The sequence below is a fragment of the Zootoca vivipara genome, chromosome 17 (genome assembly GCF_963506605.1).
Source record: "Zootoca vivipara chromosome 17, rZooViv1.1, whole genome shotgun sequence".
NCBI classification, from domain to species: domain Eukaryota; kingdom Metazoa; phylum Chordata; class Lepidosauria; order Squamata; family Lacertidae; genus Zootoca; species Zootoca vivipara.
Window position 1 is genome coordinate 3,890,150 of NC_083292.1, and position 21,652 is coordinate 3,911,801.

The 21,652-nt window shown below is 45.2% G+C and overlaps 1 protein-coding gene across 2 annotated transcripts; it reads left to right on the forward strand.

Moving 5' to 3' along the window:
- The first annotated feature begins 1,432 nt into the window (after window positions 1-1,432).
- Window positions 1,433-21,385, forward strand: CDK2AP1 (cyclin dependent kinase 2 associated protein 1). 2 transcript variants are annotated; one of them, XM_035098976.2, is made up of 4 exons: window positions 1,433-1,768; window positions 15,674-15,780; window positions 19,000-19,126; window positions 20,096-21,385. In XM_035098976.2, exons 1-4 carry the CDS (start codon window positions 1,693-1,695, stop codon window positions 20,161-20,163), a joined length of 378 nt encoding a protein of 125 aa, XP_034954867.1. In that variant the 5' UTR covers window positions 1,433-1,692; the 3' UTR covers window positions 20,164-21,385. The 2 variants fall into 2 exon arrangements, with proteins under 2 accessions (XP_034954867.1, XP_034954868.1); XM_035098977.2 differs by having other exon boundaries at window positions 1,433-2,017; window positions 20,096-21,383.
- The last annotated feature ends 267 nt before the right edge of the window (window positions 21,386-21,652 follow it).

Below are 21,652 nucleotides of genomic sequence, written 5' to 3' on the forward strand. Positions count from 1 at the left end.
ATACAAGAGCCCTCATAGGTTCTCCATTGGTAGGAGAAAATAACAGAGGCCAGCCAGAGAATATTGAGAAGCAAAGCAGCTCGTAAGCCTGATCTTTATTGAACTGTTGCAACAGGGTGCTCCCCTCCCAGGCAGGAGAAAGGAGGAGGACCCAGAATGAAAGGTGTGCCTGCCCTTATATAGACATTTTGAAATTCCCTGCCTGGAGCTCAATACCATCCCTCCATACATCATACATACATCACAGAAGGGGTGTAGCCCAAGACCACCCCTCATATACATCATACCTACATCATAGAAAAGGCGGTCTACAACAGAAATTTGAATGTTGTTGCTTTTCCTGTCTGCCAGGTTATCTGATAATGAATTTTTTTCTGGTATTCTGGCCACTTATTTGAGGTGGTAATTACTTAATTCCTGAGACAATGGGAAGATTCCCTCACCCCCTCCCTCCTTGCAGAGAAACATTTGGTCAGTTTGGGAGTCAAAATGGTTTCAGGACTGTCTTACTGTATGTGTTTGCTTGGTACATTTATGAACATCCATTGTACTGTAAATATATTTAAGACCTTAAATTTTTTTGTTACAAAGTCATCTATCAGGATGACCAAAACTGTTTCATCAACAAACCCATGTTTGAAGCTAGACTGAAATGGGTTAAGGACAACCAGCTTCTGCCAAGTTGAATAGAAGCTATCTGCCCCCACCCTCTCAAGGACCTTGCTACAAACAAGATGTGAAATATTTAAGACTCGGTCATGTTTTGTGTTAATTATATAAATTAATTTCTGGTATTGATTGATAAATTTACAAATAGATGACCAAACAGGTGAAAAAACAAAACTATGAGAAAATAAAACTATAAAACAGAGGTTCTGAAAGCCAATAAAAGTAATATAAAAAGTAAAGGATTTGGTACCACCCACACAAGTAGCACATGACATTTTTATTTATAGCCTACTGTGTTTATTATTTATCTTTAAAGCCTTTCCTGTATCTTAAATTATGGTTGCATTTATTTATTTTAAATTGTTGCAAATATTGAGCTTTTTTTATAGTGGTGGGGAGATTAAACAACCAAGCAGTATGTAAATGTTTTTCAACCGTTCCATGCCCACCCTTTAATTTGCTCCATTTTTTTTGGAAATATCCCTCCAAGAATGGCTGCATCTGAAAACTTCTTTCCAAATTTTTTGTTTTTAAAACTCTGAAAACTTATTTTAAGGGGGTAAAAAATAGATGATAATAAAGCTTGCACCTCTCTAGGCAGTAAATGGAACCAATTCCTCCCAATAATAAAGGAGGGAGGGAAATTTTACACATTTTGTGCAAGGGATTCCAGAACTCCCTGTGCTGAGGTTAAACTTTTCCCTCCTCCCTCCTCCTCCTCTCCCCTCACCGGCTTTCAGAGTCCTCTTTTTTTGCCCCCCCCCCCGCCGCCGCCCTTCTCTTCCTCCTCCTCCTGATGTATGGATGATATCCTGCGTTGCAAAAGAGCGAGCGGCAATCTGTGTACATATAGATGTATCTCTATCCATATGTGACGCGGCCATATTTGCGGCGTGCGCTTGTCTCTCGCAGTAAACAACCCCCAAAGTCTCGGGGAAGACAGACAGACCGACGGACAGGCAGACGGAGCCCGAGAGAGCCGCGTCGTGGAATTTCAGGACATTTCGCCGCCTCCTTTCGCCGATGTCGCTGCTGCTGCTCGGCATGTCTTACAAGCCAAACTTGACCGCGCACATCGCGGCGGCTCCCATCAGCCAAGGTAAGGCGCAAACTCTGCCGGTCCCTCTCCGGAGGCTCCTTAGCATGGCTGCTTAAGCGCACGGAATATCGCTATTTTGCATTGGTTCGCCTTTTGCAAGAGGAGGTGGCGGCGGGGGGAGCCCCGGTTGCCCCGCTGGCGCCGGAGGCGAAGGCAAGCGCTGCGCTGCGCCCTGGCTACCTGGGCGAGCCCCGCCGCTCGGAGACGGGCTCTTCGCCTTGCTCCCGCTCGCTCCGCTTCCCCACTCAGGTCAGATCCGCGGAGCTGATTCATCTCCGCCATTATGCACTTTTTTTTTTGCGCCGGCGGGGGAGGGGGGGACACCCGAGCGGGTGCAAAGTTTGGCTCGGCGGCCAAGCCCCCCTCCCCCCCGGGCAGCTCGGCGAGGCTGTGCGCCCCGGGAAGCCGGCAGCGGCGGCAGCGGCGCCTGGGCGAGGGTGGCCCGGGGGGCTTGGCGGAGGGGCCGGGGGGGGATGGGATCAAGGAGCGGCGGGTGGAGGTTCGGTCCTGACGCCTCCTCCCCCCACCTTCCCCTCCATGATTGCCTCCCTAGAGCGGCTGATTGATTCGGATCAAGGAAGGAAGCGAGGCGCGCTGCACGCCTCGGCGAGGGCCGCTGCTGGTGGCTGGGCGCAAGTGCGCGAGGAGCCGGCGGGGAGGAGGGAAGGGTGCGGGGGTTTAGGGGAGCCGACCACGTGGAAGCGCCCTGCAAATGGTATTGTTTTTATTTATTTATTGCTTATATATATATATATATATATATATATATATATATATATATATATATATATAATCCCACCTTTACCTCCAAGGAGCTCAGGGTTCTCCGCCAACTCTTCACGTTTAACTTCCACAACAACCCTGGGAGGTAGGTTAGCCTGTGGTTGCCCCCCCAAGGGTCGCATCCAGTGAGCTTCTTAGTGGCTGATTGGGGTGGAGGGGATTCGCACCGTGGCCTCTCCCAGGTCCTAGTCGACATTCTAACCACTACACCTTTGATCTCATGCACCTTCCTGAAGATGAGAACCTGGGCATTCCTGGACTTTGGAAGCGGCCTTATTGCAAATCACTGTGTCTTCTGAGCGGCAGTGACTGCAGGCTGTTGGGTAGGGAATACTTTTCTCCCCATCAGCTGGTACCTGAGAGCCTCTTAACTGGAGGTGCGGCAGATGGGACCTGGGACCTGCATGCAAAACGTTTGCTGTAACCCAGGATTCCCCCAACTATGGTCAGCAAGCTTCATTCAGAGAGGGTGCAGTGTGTCCATGGATTTGTGATTTAAGAGCATATTATTATTATATGTTGCATTTTGTTGTGTTACAATTTTAATTGCTAGGACAGGCCAGAAAAGCATTAAGTAGTCCACCAAGACTGCCAGCAGTTTTCAAGTGGTCCCTTTAGCAGAAATGTTTGGGAGCTGGTCCTCTGACACACCTTGAGAGTGGCATGCTGCAAGGCAGGCTCACTGCTTGTTGAGTATGCCATTCAAGAGATGTATCTACTTCAGCAAACGTTCTCACATCCAGCTGCCTGTTGTGACCAAGTGATGTTCATGGATGTGTAAACTGCCCCTTAAACAAGCCTTTACTGTTTAGAAAAGTTGGGTGTTTTGCCCTTACTCTTCTTATCAGTTAAACCTGTCATCTATGTGAAGAGAGAGTCTGGGTTGTTTTCAGTGTTAGTCAAACTCATAGTACTGTAGTCCCATTGAAGTTAATAAACATGGCTAAGGTCCATTAATTTCCCTGGGTCCGCTTTTGAGTAGAGCTTCATTGGAGAAAACCCTGTGTTTCACTTTCACTTTTGTTTCTACTGTTTTACTTCATTTTGCCTTTCTCTTCCACATCTTCCCCTTCCGCCAAAACAAAAAAAAAGTTTCCTTCGGTTTAACTTTGCCTCTTGCGAACTGCAGAAAACACACTCTCTCTGTGTTTTCCAGTAGTTATATCCAGTGCTATTTCTCTAGAAAAAGAGGTGCTGGAACTCACCTCATTCTCTTAGAATGGTAATGGCAACCACCTGAGAGGTGCTGGAAGTTCTGGCTGAAAAAAAGCCCTGCTTATATAGCACTTGAATAAAACCCACAGAGGCACCCTGATCTTTGTTTTCAAACTACCTGTATATATCTTTTACACATGACTCTGGTTGATTGGTCTTGAGTTTCCAGCAAAAGACAAATTCAGCAGGCCTAAAAATTTCCTGACTCCTGGTTTAGCATACTTACAGTCCTGAAAGACTCTCACAGCAGCTTTTCCAAAGATCCTCACACTAAAAATTGCATTTGAGGCTGCTATTGGGAACGGAAATAGTGTAGTGTCTCTCTGTCTTAGCCTAGGCAACAGAGCCCACTGAAGTCCTTTGAGGCAAGGGGGGGGGGGCAGCTGAGCTGTGGAAGCTGCTTCATCAGGGCAAATGGGTCACTGCCCCACCAGCCTCGTGTCGTCTCCCTGCAGTCTTCTTAGCATCATAGAATTGTATAGTTGGGAGGGTCCACTGCCAGTCAGCTTCCTCGCAGGGGAAGAAGGTGGGCAGAAACCTAGAACGAGTTGGCTCTGCCCCTCCTTGGCTCTGGCTTCACCCTACTGTCGGTCCCCCCCAAGGGGGTCTGGCCACCACTGTAGCTGAGCAGCTGGAAGCTCTTCAGGCCTTGATAGAGGCAAGCCTTCCTTTGCTGGGAATTGCCAGGCAACCGCTCCCACTGAGGTCCTCTGAGGAAAGTGTAATTATTTCTGGGGCCATCCAGACTTTAAAGAGAAATTGCTCCAACCATAGGCAAAGGGGTGGGGGAAGTGTATGCAAAGTTGCTACGGGGGACTTCTTGATGGACAATTTTCATTTGCCTCCATTTCTTGGACCTGGGGCCTTCTGTACGGAAAGCCTGTTCTCTTCCACGGGGCCAGGGTCCCCTCACCTGGACTGGCTGTGCTCTCCGCCATACACAGCTCAGCCCTCTGCACGTTGACTCAGGAGTAAGTTGTGCTGTGTAGGCAAAACCAGGCAAGTTCTGCAGAGTTACTAATATAGCTATATCCCCCGTCAGATGCAGGTTTTTGTGACTGAAAGAGGACCCTGAGAATGAATATCTGCCCCAAATTGCCATTTGGGATTTCCTCTGTAGCTTCTCTCCAAGGATAAATTGGTCTGGCGTTCTGGCGTTCCTACAGCTCTGAGGCAAATTAGGATCGGAGAGAGTGGTGGGCCTCTGACACTCACATTCCCCTTAAGTCTGAGTCCACTATTCCATATCTCTTTCCAAAGCAAGCAGAATCGCTTTTTGAAGCATGTTCTTGAAGGCACGTGTGGAGAACCTTTGGCCCTCCCGGTGTTGCTACAGCTCCCACCATCCCTGGCCATTGGCCATACTTGCTGGGGCTGATGGGACTTGTAGTTCATCAGCGACTGGAGGGCCAAACGTTCCCCACACCTGCTGTGAGGCAGGGCTGCTCAAACAGTGGGTCAGGACTTGCCAGTAGGCCATGGACCACTTTCAGGTGGGCCTCAGTGCCACAACCTGCCCACTTGCCCACCTTATCGCTGTGACCCACAGCTTTTTGCTGGAACAGTGCCAACACCAGCAACTCCTTCCATGCTGAGGAAAGGTGGTCAAGAGACAGAGAGGCTTAGGGGGAGAGACTGAGGGAAAAGAGCCAGAGGAAATTAGAAAGAGAGAAAAGAGAAAATACTAGTATTTATTATTATTATTATTATTATTATTATTATTATTATTATTATTATTAGATCCACCTTGGCTGTTATCTACCCGCCCTTGGCCTAAAGGTCCCAGGGTGTGTCTCAGCAATTTAAGATACAGCATCAAAAACAGTTTAGAACAAATTGCAATCACAAGGATAGGACGGAGTCAGATAAATAAGGAATGGAAAAGGGAACAAGAGGGGGAAAACTCTGATAGGAGAAATGAATGAATGGAAAAGGTGAGGAAGGAGGAAAGACCGACAGTTTTTTTTGAAGAGGAGGGAATAACAAGTTGTGTGTGAAAGGAAAATAGGAGAAGAAATTATAGGACAAGGGTAAAAAATACTTTGAGAGGTGTGGGGTGGGTGGGAAGGGGGAAATATAAAAGAAAAGCTTCTCCATTTACTGCCTCTGGTAAAAACTGAGCTCAAAACTGAGGTTGGGTTGTCACAGTAGCTCCAAAGCAAATGTTTTTGAAGAAAAAGCAGTGGCAAAGAATTTACTAATTTCCTTTTTCCCCCTTATGTTTTTTATTGATTTTCCGTTTCATACATACCAGTACTCAAATACAATTTCTATTTACACATTATATTTCTCTTGCTCCTTGGAACTGGCTTGGTATTCCATTCAAGTATAAATTCATAAATTTTAGATAAATTCCTTGTGTTACTCTATATAATCGTTTTTTCCAGAATTGCTTTTTCGTGTTCGAAGCCCTTTGGTTTTTTGTCTATTACAAATACATTATACAGTTGGTGGTATTCCCACCACCCTGACAGCCTATCTTTTAGTTCTTCATAGGGTCTCATCTTTAAGTTGTTATTTTCTTCCACCAATAAATCCCTGTATGTTAGCCACTGATCTTTGGTATTAAGCTTTTTGATTGAAAGGGTTTCCTGTGGCGACAGCCACCAGGGTGTTTTCCTCTCAAGCCAGTCACGTTATCTTCTCCATACCTGATATAATGATCTTTTTATGACATGGTTCAAAAAGTCCTTATGGACTTCTACCTTATTATACCATAAGTAGGCATGCCATCCGTACCTATTTGCAAACCCTTCTAGGTCCAGTATATCAGTGTTCTCCAGTTTAAGCCAATCTCTTAGCCAAACTATGCAGGCAAATTCATAGTATATTTTGAGATCAGGCATCGAGAGACCGCCCCTTTGTTTCTTGTCAGTCAGTAATTTAAATTTGGTCCTTGGCCTTTTTCTTTGCCACACAAATTTGGAAATTGTACTTTGCCATTCACTGAATTGGCTTAAACCAGTAATAATCGGTATCGATTGAAATAGGAAAAGCATCCTAGCTAACACATTCATTTTTATGACTGCTATCCTCCCTAAGAAGGACAGCTTCAACTTATTCCAATTTTCTAGATTTGTTTTTATATCTTTCCATTTTGTTGCATAGTTGTTTTTATACAGGTTCTTATTATTTGTGGTCAACCAGATGCCTAGATACTTCACTTTATTAGTTACTGTAATGCCAACTTGTTTTTGAATTTGATCTGTTTGTTCCAAATTGATGTTTTTGACCATCATCTTGGTTTTGTCTTTGTTTACCTTTAATCCTGCCACCAATCCAAACTCTTCTCTTGCTTTCAGAGCCTCTGCTATAGATGTTATTGGGTCTTGTAGTGTTAAGACTATGTCATCTGCCTTATATTCTTTACAGTACTTCCATGTTTTATTCCTGTAATATTTTCCATGCTTCTTATTTTCTTTAGCAGTACCTCCAACGTGGCAATGAATAGTAGAGGCGAAAGGGGGCAGCCCTGTCTGGTGCCCTTCGTTATTGAAAAACTTTCCGTTAATTCACTATTGATGATAAGTTTAGCTTTTTGGTCTTTACTGTATAAGTGGCTTCTACACTTCTCCTAAACTTCTCCCCTAAACCCAGGACTTCTAAATTACTCTTCATAATCACGTTGTCGACACATTGTCGAATGCCTTTTCAGCATCGATAAATATCAGTGCAGCCTGTTCGTTTATTTTTATTTCCAGGTATTCAATTATGTTCAAGATGTTACGCATGCTGTCTTTCAGGTGTTGTCCTGGTAAAAACCCTGCCTGATCCGGATGTATTTGCAAGTCCATTATTCTTTTGAATCTCTGAGTCAGAATATTAGCAAATAATTTATAATCATTGTTTAACAGGGATATCGGCCTGTAGTTCTTGACATTTGTAAGGTCCGATCCCTGTTTAGGAATTAGAGTAATGTAAGTTTCTTCCCAAGTTTTAGGTATCTTCCCATTCACCATTATATTATTCATAACTTCTTTTAATGAAGGAACTATTGGTCGGCTTAATTGGTCAGGTCCTGGTGCTTTCCCACTTTTTGCTTGTTTAATTGCTTCCATTATTTATTCCTCAGTTATTGGCTTATCTAACTGCGTTATTAATTCTTGTGGAATTTTCTTTAGTTTATGTTCATTTAAGTATTCCTTGATCTTTTCATCATCTTATTTGGGCGCTTTATATAGTTCTGTATAGAATTTCTGAAATGCATTTTTAATTTCCTTGGGGTTGTCCGTAAGTTTGTTTTTGTAATTAATTTTATTTATAATATTTTGGCTTCTTTGTTTCTTTAATTGCCAGGCCAACCATTTCCCTGTTTTGTTGGCTGATTCATTTTTCCCCCTCTTAATAATTTGATTTTCCATTCCACTTCCTGGTTGATTATTAAATCTAATTGCGTTTGAAGTAGTTAAGCCTGCTTTAATTTGTGATCTTCAGGTTTCTCGGTCAGCTTTTTCCTCTTATTTCCTGTATTTTAATTGTGATTTCTTCTTTGGACTTCCCCCGAATTTACCAATTTCCAAAGATGGATTGGGTATCAGTAGAAAATTCGCCAGGGCACGGCTTGATTATGCCAAGCCCTGCCCTCCATGTGCCAGCATCTTGTGACTGCTGCTTTCAGCTCTCTTAAGTGGGCCCTGCGGGTAGATAGTTTGCAGACCCCTCTGCTTCAAGGCTTAAGCTGTCCTGTAATAAGGTATTGTTGAAATTAATAATTGGGAGGATCTATTGTTGTAGCAGAAACTTAGACTTTGGTTTCTTAAAACAAATGCTGCTGATTAAAGAGTTGTTTGAACACATTTGAAAATTAATTTGTAGTTCTCTCTCTTTCTCTCACTCTGTGTGTCTATTTTGAAAAGTTGTTTGTTTACTATGCATTTGAACACCCCTTAAGATACCATAACCAAATGTTGCATGTTGGCTCCTGAGGTCAAGCTGCAGGTTTTCATCCATGTTTGGATTCAGTTGCACACCATTTTGAATCAAGATGGTGGACTGAACATTTCTAATCTGCACTGATTTGAACAGGTGATGTCCAAAGGGACCAGGCAGACAGCCTTCTCAGAAGTCGAGCCCTCCCTGTGGAACACCCTCCCTTCAGATGTCAAGGAGATAAAGAATTACGCATCTTTTAGAAGACATCTGAAGGCAGCCCTGTATCAGGAGGTTTTTAACGCTTGATGTTTTGTTTTTAGATACGCTGTAAGCCACCCAGAGTGGCTGGGGAAACACAGCCAGATGGGCAGGGTATAAATATTATTATTATTATTATTATTATTATTATTATTATCATCATCATCATCATTATCATTATCAATCATCATTATCATTATCATTATCATTATTATTATTCCTGACTTTTTGGTTTCTCAGAATTCCCAAGCAACGCTGGGTATGAGGTTGCTACTCCAGGGGTGGAGAACCTGTGGTCTTCCAGATGTTGTTGGACAATGCTCTCTGTCACTCCTGCCCAATTGGGCCATATTGGCTGGGGAGATTGGACCCATCAACATCTGGAGGTCCACAGCTGGAGGAACCAGGACGTTCTCCATCCCAAAACTCCATGAGAATGAAAAGGGGTTGCCCCAAACCTCCACTTTCTTGTGCATGTGTCGTCCTGGTAATTTGCAACAGGTTTTGTGCAGGAGAATGTCCTGACGGGTTGTGCCCTTCAAGGCTCAGACCCCTTGTCTGAGCCTTGTGTGTTCGCATGTTTGGAGTCTTGGATTTGCAAATGTTTTTCTTCAGATGCCTCATTTTGGCTTTGGAGCTTCCAAATAGACCCCTTACCCCTTACAGTGAGCAGAAGCAACATTTTATGTCTTTAAAAAAACCCCACCTAAATCTGAGTGGAAACGAGGTATTTGGAGAGAGACGTGTGGTGGCAACCAAGTCTCTTGGGTGTCAGTGGAAGCCCGTTTTTAATTCCAGTTTCAAATCTTGTGTAGGGATGCTGGTTTGGTTGCCCATCCATCCCCACCCCCTGGCAAAACATTTGCTTTTGTCCTGTGTTTTGGACAGAAGAATAATTGCGATGTTTTAGATGTGCTTGGAGCAAGGGACATCCTGCAAGAGTTGACCGAGGGAACTGGAACCAGTCAGTTCTCTTATGCTCTTTAACAAAACCTGATAATATAATAATTGCATTGTTATTGAAGGCCCTTCCACAACAATTTCTAGGGATGCTCAGCCTGTCCCCACTTCACCTGTACTGCTTCTTTGTGCCTCATCCATTCTATAGAGAAACTCTTTAGGTGGAATTGGGGAGGGGGGAAGGGAAGCAAAGAGCTCTCATCAGTTTCCAAAATGGTTTCTCTGTCTGCTTTGTACACCAGCCCTTCCTCTTGCTAAGCGCTAATGCCAGCACCCTGGCGTAAGGCCAAGGGAGTTAGACAAAGGAGCCCTTGCAATTGAATATCTCGGATTCTCAGTGATATGACTGCAAATGCTCCCTGTCTCTGATTAGGCAGCTTGGCTTGAGCGGTCAGGGTTGGAGGGGGCCTCTCTCAGCCGTCCAAATGAAATACTACCCCCCCTTAACACACACACACACACACACACAATTCAGACTTGTAAACTCTAACTTTGCTTGCAGATGTGAAGGCAGATTTTAAATGTAGGAGGAATTAAGAATGATTGCTGTGGCTTCCCTTACTCTCTTAACCTGAAAAAATGCTGCAGAGAGAATGCTTTCCTGGTCGAATTTCTGCCTGTTCTGCTAATGTTAAAGACACAGGAATTCAGGTTTCACGGGGGGGGGGGGGTTTAACCCCAACCCGTTCTTCAAGCCAAATGTGTGGAATCGTCAATTGTGACCCACCCACCACTGTGGGATGGGAATGTTTTGAAGGCCACTGTAGGTTCAGTAATGTCTTCTCTCTCCTCTACCCCAGTGTCATTCTGCATCTAACAGTAAGTATCCTTATGCATTCCAGGTGGCTATGATGTGTGTGTGGGGGGGGGGAGGCTTTTAAGGGCTTTTTTTCTGCTGTTAATTACCCACTTAACTTTGATTTCCCCATCAATTAGGAGGGAGAGAGAAGGCAGCTCGCAAGCTCTGCAGAAGGGAAAAATTACTATACTGATGTGTATAACATAGCTGCCAAGTTTTCCCTTTTCTCATGAGGAAGCCTATTCAGCATAAGGGAATTTCCCTTAAAAAAAAGGGAGAACTTGGCAGCTATGGTGTATAACCTCTCTTAGGAGTGTCCCCGATTGGACCTTGATGTATGCTTCCCCCCCCATTGGTTGCCCATCACTCTGGCAAAGTTCCTCATTAACACCATTTGGAGGTGCCAACATTTTAAAAAATCCTGCTCCTGTGGCTTTATAAACAGCCCAGCCTATGGAAATTAAGTGGGGCTTTTCTTGGCAGGGAGCAAAGCAACGGAAAAGCAGAATTTGTCTGTATCAGGCTGCTGTTGAAGAAGGCACAGGAGCATCAACACTCAACAGTAAAAAGAAGTAAAAGCTGGCAACTTCAATACCAGTTCTTTTCCTTCTCTTTGTGGATCCCCTGCAACTGTGGTTGCAGGGAAATAGCCACTTTTCATTCTGGCAGGACTCCTGAGCATAGCTGCCAAGTTCTCCCTTTTTTAAAGGGAAATTCCTTTATGCTGAATAGGCTTCCTCGCGAGAAAAGGGAAAACTTTGCAGCTATGCTTCTGAGCCTTAGAGGAAGAAATGCAGCAGGCAAACCTTTTTCCCTTGCTACACTGCAGTTGTTTGATAATAAACAACACCTGTTGAATATTTCTTCCATATTATTTTCTTAAGTCCTATTGAGTCTCATGTGCATTTGTATAAATAAAACATCTAGCAAATTTCTTGCCTTGGTCATGGCCTGGATGAGAGCTTCAAACTGAAGCTCAATCCAGATAAGAATGAGGTGCTGCTAGAGACAATGGTTCCTTAGACCAGATGGCTGAGAGGTTGTCTACTCTTGATGGGGTAACACTCGTTCTGAAGGAGTTGGGTACACAACTTGGAGGTCCTCCTGGATCCTTTGCTGTAACTTGAGGCTCAGGCAGCCTTGATGGCATGGAGTGTCTTCCGTCAGCTTTGACTGATTGCCCAGCTGTACCTTTATCCAGACAGGGACAGCCTAACTTCTGTTGCCTATGCCAGCGTTTCTCAACCACTGTTCCGCGGCACACTAGTGTGCCGCGAGACGCTAGCTGGTGTGCCACAACGTGCGACGACGAGAAGGGCGATTTGCATTGTCACGTGCCTGGCGGCCGCCAATACACAGCGCTGACCCGCCGGAAAGCAATATTTCTCTTCCTCTTTCCCAAAGCTCAGTGCAAACGAGCCTGGCGGCCGCCAATACACAACACTAACCCGCCGGAAAGCAATATTTGGCAAGTGTTTCTTACAGTCATAATTATAATATAGGGCGGCACAGAGTTAATTTTTTTAACTTTTTAAATGGTGGTGTGCCTCGTGATTTTTTTCACGGAACAAGTGTGCCGTGGCCCAAAAAAGGTTGAGAAACACTGGCCTATGCTGTAGTAACCTCTGGGTTGGATACTAATACAGTCGTACCTCGGGTTACGAACCGCTGGGGTTGCGAACAGTTCGGGTTACGAACTCCGCAACCCCGGAAGTGTTTTCGTCGCGCGCGCGTTCCGCGCAGAAGCGGCACGCTCGGTTTGCGCAAAGCGCAAAAATCACGCTTTGCACATGCGCAAAAATGGCGCTCGGTTTGTGACCTTTTCGGGTTACGAACTGCGACCCGGAACAGATCGTGTTTGTAACCCGAGGTACTACTGTAATTGCAATGCCTTTTAAGTAGGGCTGCCTCTGAAGATGGTTCAGGAACTTTAGCTGGTGCAGAATTCAGTGGCTAGGTTGCGCACCAGGCAGGACGGTTTCAGCATCTAATGCCAATCCTGGCCCAAATGCACTGGCTGCCAGTTAGTTTCCTGGCCCAATTCAAAGTACTGGTTTTGATCTATAAATCCCTAAGCAACTCAGGACCATAACACCTCAAGGACTGCCTCTCACAATATGGACCAGGGCAGTCTTGAGCAGGTCGCGCGCCCTGGTGCTGAGGGGCGGAGATCGCTCCGGCGCCCCGCCCTTGCAGGGCGCAGCATGGCTTCCGCGCGGCTTTGCCGCGCAGCTCCCTGCCTACTAGCCCGGCACTCTGGCACCCCGCTCCACCGGGATTCTACCTAGAGCCGGCCCTGATATGGACCCTGCAACCATCCTCTGAGGCCCTTCTTCATGTGCCTTCCCTTCAAGAGGTCTGGAGGGTGGCAACACGAGAACAGGCCTTTTCTGCTGTGGCTCCTCATTTGTGGAAATCTCCCCGAGGAGACTCATTTGACGCCTTCATTACATATATTTAGGCGCCAGGTGAAAACATTTCTCTATGACCAGGTGTTCGGCTGATTAATATTCCAACGGGTCCAATGGTCAAGAAGGTGGTTTCTGCACATGCTGTAGAGAAAAATGAGGGCTCGTCCACATGGATGGTACCTTGTATGCCTCCTTTCAGCACCTCCTGCAACCAAGCTGGTGCCAAATGTCTTGCTTTCCTTTCCTTTGGACCAGGTGTGTGTGTGTGTCTTGTTGTCTGGGCAGCCCAGGACCTCCACACAGGGCTGGTGCGTCCATTTAGGCGGACTAGGCCATTGCCTAGGGCGCGAAAATGGAGGGGGCGCTGCTGAGCCTGCCCCGCAAAACCCCCGCACCGCCGCCACCCTCCCAAGTGTGTGTGCGTACGTCATGACGCATGCGCCCGGGGGGCGCCAGAAGGTGTTTTTGTCTAAGGCGCAAAAAGCCCTAGCACCGCTCCTGCCTCCACATACTGCCCAGGCTTGTGCCCCAGGAAGGTTGCTAATACAGCTGTTTGCTTTGATTCCTGGAGGCGCAGTGCATAGAAACTGCATTATAGGAAGTCAGACCATTGGTTCCTCTCGTTCAGTGTGGTCTCTGCAGCGTGGCAGCAGCTTGCCGGGACTTCAGGCTGGGTTCTCTCCCAGCCTTTGCTGGAGATGCCAAGGAGGGATGGACCCTGGGGCCTTCTGCACGCAAAGAATCAGGAGTAGCTGATGCTTGTTGGGACTGGTGGGGCAGAAGGTGGCGAGCTTAAACAGTAGGCAGCATCTGAGCCAATGGCAGGCACAGGCAATTCATGCTACCTTTGTCCGCTGGCTCCTCTTCTCTGCTGAGTTCTGCAAGGGCAGCACTGAGGCTGAGGAGACAGCAGCCAGAGTGCCAGTGCCACCACCCCAAAAAAAGACTAGCTGTAAGGAGGAAGGCAAGCAGGTGGGGGCTGGGTGAAGGCAGACTGAGAAGGCTGGGGCAGGTCCTCTGCCACAGAGCGAGGGGCCCTTCGCTAGAGCCAAGCCAAGGCCATGCTATGCCTTTGACCGCAGTTGGCAATTCACTGCCAGAAACCATCCCAAATCTGCCTCGGGACCTCCTACCACACTTCGCTGCTTTCCAAAGCTGGCCACATCTCGGAGCAGGGCTGCCCCTTAAAAGTTCGGCCTGGATTTGATGTCCTTTTTGGGGTGCAGGAACCCTTTCAGGATCCAGGGCTTTCAAAGCAAGGATGGCTTTGTTTTTCTTTCCTTCCTTCCTTCCACCCTCCCACCCGCACCCTCCATCTGAGCTGAGCTGGCACAGCGACTAATGCGGCCATCTGTACTGTGCAAGGAGGGCTGGCACCGCGGCCAAGTCCAAAAGCCTTCTTTTGTTTTCGGGGCCTGCTGCTGCGGTGCTGATAAGGCGCACTCTGTGTTGGCCACTATGTCTTACTATGTCTTCGAGGCAGACGGCAAAGGATCAGGTAAAGGCACCCAAGGTTACCCAGTGGCTTGGCATTTGGTGTGTGTGTGTGGGGATGCTGGCTTAAACTCATCAGCAGTCTCTAGGGCACGCTTACATGTGCTATGGGGGAAGACGGCCCCAGGAGAAGGTGCCGGGGGGGGGGGGAGATGACATGCCAGTCCAGTTGGAGATCCTCAGTGCCTCCCTTCTCACGCCTGCCTCCCCCACCCCGCATGTTTCCTGAACATTGCATGTTGCGCTCTGTTTTACAAAGGGAAGAGGCCTTAGCTCCTTATTGGTGAAGAGCACCTGCTTTGTATTCAGAAGGTCTGGGGTTCAATCCGCAGCACCTCTCGGTGGGGAGATCTGTCGGCATGGCTAAGACTGGGTTAGATAGACCAGTGGTCTGTTTTGGTCTTCATGTGTGTAGCTGAACAACAGGCTGCCTATGTGTGCACACCTCTCCAACAAATGGCTGGTGTTCTCCACTTTGGCAGCACTCATTGGCAGTCTGGGGGGGGGGAGGGCTAGGCTAGCCAGGTGAGGAGTTTTGCAGCGATAGATCAGGGGATAGCGAAGCTGCACCCTGTCTGGGGCACAGATGCCAAGGCTACAAATAACATTTTATTTATTCCCATCCACTTCCCCTTCCTCTCCTCCTACAAGAGATCAGCATTTCCGACAAAGGACTATTAACCTTGCCACATCAGTTTTTTAAAAAATGGATGAATGAATGATTATTTTTACACCAGATATAGACTTTAAGTGAGCTGTTCACTTGTCGGACTCTGTCTCTCCATCTGCAATATGGGGAGAATAATGGTGACCTACTTTACAGGGTTCCTGTTAGGATGTCCAAGATCTATGTGAAGAACTCTGAGCAGTTGGGAAAAGCTTTCATAGAAAGCAAATGTCAATGTGTTATGATTGCCATGGTGTCTCATGCTTCTACTGATCAGGACAATGTGCTGTTTATTTTTACCACTGCATTAGCATAGCTGGCAACTATTAGCGGAATAAGGAAGATAGGTAGTGAACTTTCAAAACCAGAATGTTTAACCTGCTAGTTTTGTATCTTACTCAACATTTGGTAATCATTCTCACTTTGTATGTTTTCTTTTTCCAAAGCTGGGAACGTCCACTCTCCTTCCACAAGCATGGCAGGCTCAGGGCAATACAGACAACTTATAAATGACTACGGACCCCCATCTCTAGGCTACACACAAGGAGTGCAGGTAAAAATTTCCAACATTCTGGGCTGCCGGCAATGTGACTCTTATGCCATTTATTCATTCATTTATGAATCAGTTCCCTTGAAACACCACAAAAGGTTTGATATAAGGACAATTTCAAATCTGACAAAATAAAATAATAATAATAATAATAATAATAATAATAATAATACCTTTATTGTCAATGTACAACCTGTGTACAATGAAATTAACCAAGCCTTCCCCCACACAAACACTCAAATCACATTGCACTCTGTGTGCTTTTCACACAATACACCAACCCCGAAAGTCAGTTCCACTATATTATTTTCCATTCAGCAGCCTAACAACCCACAGATATAAACTGTTTTTTAGGTTGTTGGTATGACTAATTATGAGGGACCCAGGTGGGTTAAACCACTGAGCCTAGAGCTTGCTGATCAGAAGGTCGGCGGTTTGAATCCCTGTGACGGGGTGAGCTCCCGTTGCTTGGTCCCAGCTCCTGCCAACCAACAGTTCGAAAGCACGTCAAAATGCAAGTAGATAAATAGGAACCGCTACAGCGGGAAGGTAAACGGCATTTCCATGTGCTGCTCTGGTTTGCCAGAAGCGGCTTTGTCATGCTGGCCACATGACCTGGAAGCTGTACGCCGTCTCCCTCGGCCAATAATGCGAGATGAGCGCGCAACCCCAGAGTCGGTCACGACTGGACCTAATGGTCAGGGGTCCCTTTACCTTTACCTATGACTAATTATACTTCTATATCTCCTGCCCGAGGGTAGAAGATTAAAGAGGCGCTGGCCGGGGTGTGAATCGTCCCTGATAATTTTTTCGCTCTCCTAAGGCAACGATCCCTTGCGATGTCATCTAGTGGGCTCAGGGGACAGCCCATGATATCATGTGCTGTGTTCACCACCCTCTGTGAAGACTTTATGTCCGTGGCTGTCAAGCCAACATACCACACTGTGTAACAATATGAGAGGACACTTCGTATTGTGGACCAGTAGAAGGAGGTCATCAATTGTTGTTTAACACTGTTCTTTCGCAAGACCCTGAGAAAACGGAGTCTCTGTTGGGCCTTCCTAAGCACCTGAATTATATTATTTTTCCAAGTGAGGTCTTCACTAAGGGAAACTTCCAGGAATTTAAAGGAAGAGACTCTCTCCACACAACCCTTCCTGATATACAATGGGGCTAGTTCCCCTCTCTTCCTCCGAAGGTCCAACACCATCTCCTTTGTCTTGCTAATATTTAGGTGAAAGTTATTCTCTAAGCACCATGTAGATACTTTTTGAACCTCCCCCCTGTACACTGATTCATCTCCACCTGTAATTAGACCCATCATGGTAGTATCATCTGCAAACTTAATTATTACAGTGAAATACAGTCATATGTATACGAGTACAGGTAGGCACTCAGCACACATCCACGTGGAGTGCCAGTGCTGAGCTTCAGGGAGGTAGATGTAACAAGCCCAATCCTCACTGTTTGTGTCCGATCCCTCAGAAAGTCTTTAATCCAGTCAGATGGTAGAAGAAATGTCTAGTTCCATCAGCTTTTTGATAAGAATGTCCGGAAGGATGGTATTAAAAGCCGAGCTATAATCAATAAACAACATTCTAACATACTTCCCCGGTCTCTCCAGATGACTCACTGCAAGGTGAAAGGCTGTAGCAATGGCATCATCTGTTGACCTATTTCTCCTATAGGCGAACTGATGTTTATCAAAATCCGGTGGAAAATATGTCCTAAGGTGTTGAAGGACCAATCTCTCGAAGCATTTCATCACTACAGGTGTTAATGCAATAGGACTGTAGTCATTTAGGCAGTTAGTTGCTATTTTCTTTGGGACTGGGACAACGGTGGCTGCTTTCAAACAGACTGGGATAAGAACCTCAATTGAAAAGGCTTGTTGATAAAAAGGAAAGTTGTCTATATTATTAATTTATATACGTACACCACATACAGTTCCAAAATAGTAGTTTGCAAAATATAAAAACAGAGTGAATAATTAAAATATAAATGTCCCCAATTAAAACAGTGCAGCAATTAAAATCTGGAGATGGGCTGAGAAATCAAGGAAATGCCTGTGTAAGTCAACAAACTGGTCTTGATGTCATTTAATGGATTAAATTTAAATGGATGGATTAAAATAAATATTACAGTTTCCAAACAGAAGTGACGTTGACCAAATTCAGCACTGAGTGATTATGTGATTCAAGTACATAGCGTTTTTGCTCTGGTTGTGGGATTTAAGGGTTCATGTTTATTTGTTAACAAGCTTCTGTTTTTCACGAGCTGGCTCTACTTTTAACCTGCTCTCCTCAATGATGGTCTGAATAAATATTGCAGCTTTCACGTTCAAGTTGCTTTAAAGGTGCAGTGCTCACTATTTGGGGCTTCCCTTGGGCTTGATCTGGAAGCTGCACGGCTGCTGTCACAAATGAAGCCCTGTGTGCAAAGAACCCCTGCTCAGGGATCTGCACTAGTTGCCCATTTCCCATCTGCTACCCAGACAAGCTCAGTGTGTTGTTATTAAGATATTAAGCCCTCAACAACCTGGGAACCAGTTTACTCACGGGGTCGCCTTACTCCTTACATGCCCTCTCAACTGCTTTGATATGTGGAACTGGGACACCTCTAAGAAACAGTTATCTTTATTTATTTTTTGGGGGGGGTATACATTGTAACTCTCAGCCTATCAACACCAGATGGACGTCTGCTTGAAACATTTTTGTTTAGGCAAGCCAATGCAGATGGCTGTGGGCAGGATTCCTGCATTGCGGGGGGTTGGACTAGATGACACTTGGGGTCCCATAAGATTCTATGCGGAATGTTGATGTCTTTCTTCTTTTTAGCTACTATTGATTTTAATGGTCTTTTAAATATTTTAAAGGACCCGTTCTTAACTGTTTTTATAGATAATGTTAATATCTGATAATTTTGTAAGCTGCTTAATAGGATTTCTTACCATCAAGCAGTATGTTTTTGAAAGTAAATAAATAAAATAATGAGGGGACAACCCTCCCTTCCCTTTAGTGCTAAAAGTGGCACTAAGCAGCCACTTTGAGACTGCAATTCTATGCATGCTTTCCCAAGAGTAAGCCCCACTAATCAGAGCATGTGTAGGATTTCACTGTCACCCAGCAATTAATGAATTGATTAATTTGAGATTTATTATGGTTTGTTGGTTATTGTGACTTGCTCTGCTCTAATTCAGATCCCATTTCTTTCTGCTGCCAGGGAACGAGTAGCAGTCAAGTACCACAGAGCAAGTATGCAGAACTTTTGGCCATCATAGAAGAATTAGGAAAAGAAATCAGGCCTACATATGCTGGAAGTAAAAGTGCCATGGAAAGGCTAAAACGAGGTAATGAAGCAAATATTGAGAGAAATATTTTAGGCCATATTATTTACACTAAATTACTTGACCTAAGGACCTAGTCCACAAGATAATGAGGAAAAGGTAAAAAAACACAATATCTGATAAAGGTTTATTAACAAGAGTGGTCCAGGTTGGGCTTCTAGTGGCCCATGAGCTCCCACTTTAGGCCAGCGCAGAAATGAAAAGGTCACCTAGTCCCACCCAAAAAGAAGGCCACCCACTTCTAACCTGTGCAATTCATACCAAGAGCATATGAAGTAATATATGACTTTTAACGTATAGTACCATGACTGAAGACTGTTCTGATATCTGGAAACTCCTCCCAGCATCAGTCAGCATAGCCATTGATTAGGGCTGATGAGAGTAGCAGTTCAGCAACATTTGGATGGCACCATCCTGGATACACCTGGATTAATGGGTTGCTATGCAGCTGTTTCCCTAGCCACCTAGAAACATGCTTTGCCCCCTCCAAGAATATTTAAAGATAAAATTTTCTTCCTTACAAAAAATGCTGCAATGGTCACTGAACCGCTTCAGAAAAAGGGGGAAATGTATAACTCAAAGGCATGCTCCACCAAGGAAGTTCTCCTGCAAATGTCCCAGTGAAATGAAAAAGCAGCTATACCTTCATATGAAACTGGCAAAAAGTCAATGCCTCCCAAACTGTATACAGTAGTACCTCGGTTTATGAGCTTAATCCATTCCAGAAGTCCGTTCTTAAACTGAAACCGTTCTTAAACCCAGGCGCACTTTCCCTAATGAGGCCTCTGCCGTTCCACTGTTCAGATTCCGTTCTTAGGCGGAGGTAAAGTTCACAAACCGGGACACTACTTCCAGTTTTGGGGAGTTCCTAAACCGAATTGTTCGTAAACAGGACTGTTCTTAAAGCAAGGTACCACTGTATTGCTTATGTAAAAGTAAACACAAGCAGACTTTATGTTACTTATTTTGCAGGCATCATTCACGCCAGAGGACTAGTTCGAGAGTGTTTGGCAGAGACTGAGCGCAATGCAAGATCCTAGCATCTCTTCCCATGGCTGCAAGATTTTTCCACCTTTTATGAAAAAGGGACACCAGTTCCTTTGGAGACTACAGAAGGCATTCAGAGAGATCCCTTAATTTGACTCAACCACTCCTCACCCCCACTGCCATTTCCAAGAATGTGGGCCACAATCCAAAGTAGCACTTGGGAGGCACCCAAGGGCTTGTGTGCCCAGTGGAAAGTTTGAATCCCCCCCAACAAATACACCCACCCTGTGCCATACTTCAAACAGCTTCTGAAATGCCTCTTGGTTTCAAAAGCAGCTCACCATCCAGAATGGGGGAGCTTTGGTTTGAGGAAGTCCAAAGGTCTCCTCGGGTAGATAAAACTTGTGCTGTCTTTTTTTCTTCTGGAATCCTGGCCATAGTCAAGAAGATTATCCTTCCTCTCATTTAAAGTGGAGTTTGCAATATTTCATTTAAGTTGAGGCATTCCCTGAATTAGTTGAATATTTTTTTTAAAGAAACAACTGCATTCCTCTCTTAATTCTCTGTTCTGCCTCAGGTTGCTCCTTTAAGTGTTCCCCATATCCAGTGGTTTTCAAACTGCATTTTAGGAAAGGTCTACGGCTCCTTAGCTTTCTAGGGACTTCTCAGTGACAATATCAGTAATGTTGGACACGCTCTGCTGCTGCCAGTATTCCTGTGTAATGTAAAAGGAGTGCTGGTTATGTTCTAGGTTGCAAGGTATGGTCATGTGGGGCATTGGCAAAGCTAAGCAGCTCCAGATATTACACCCCATGGATTGGGTGTACACACCACAGAGTCCTCTGCAGTGCAGCAGACTTCCTATGGCAAACACTCAGCCTTTGCAGAACAGCAGAGTGAAGGGCTCCTTGAAAGCAAAATTTGAAAACAGCTGCCTTAATCCTCAAGCATTCATTTGACTTCACCACTAAACCATTTCTTACCAGACTGCTTTAATTTTGAGTACAGATATTGTTTCTTGTTTCACTGGTTGACAGCCTAATTTCTAATTTGGTGCACACACCATAAATTCTGTTCAAAAATTACCCCCCCTCCCCACCATTTTGCATGATTGTTAGTGTTTCCATTAAAAGTGCACGAGTTCTACAAAAAGACTATTCTAACCTGTCGCAGGCCCCAAAAGCAACTTTATTCCCCCAGATTTAAATTGTAACTTTGCAAAAAAGAAAAGAAAAAAAAGAATTCCAAATAAGTGACTAAAACTGTTATTTGCATCTTTGTATGTATTTATTACTTGACGTAATAAAGCTTATTTTCATTAACAATTTGGTACTGTTAAGCAGCAGAGGCCCAATTACTCAAAAGCATTAAAGTGTAGAATTATTGGAACATCTGGGAGATCCCTCAGGTAATACAGCATAGGAACTTAGTGATGTGGAAGCATAAAGGATAAAAATAAGGTAAGCAAGCATGATGGGGGAATTACCCCTTACACAATTCTGAACATGCAATATCCAGTGACATCATACTCTGAGTAGGCCC

Excerpts from the sequence above, each read along its gene's own strand:
- CDK2AP1 (XM_035098976.2), top strand. The coding sequence starts at position 1,693 with ATGTCGCTGCTGCTGCTCGGCATGTCTTACAAGCCAAACTTGACCGCG. Across the intron at positions 15,781-18,999 it reads GCTACACACAAGGAGTGCAG|GGAACGAGTAGCAGTCAAGT; the intron begins GTAAAAATTTCC and ends TTCTGCTGCCAG. Across the intron at positions 19,127-20,095 it reads CATGGAAAGGCTAAAACGAG|GCATCATTCACGCCAGAGGA; the intron begins GTAATGAAGCAA and ends CTTATTTTGCAG.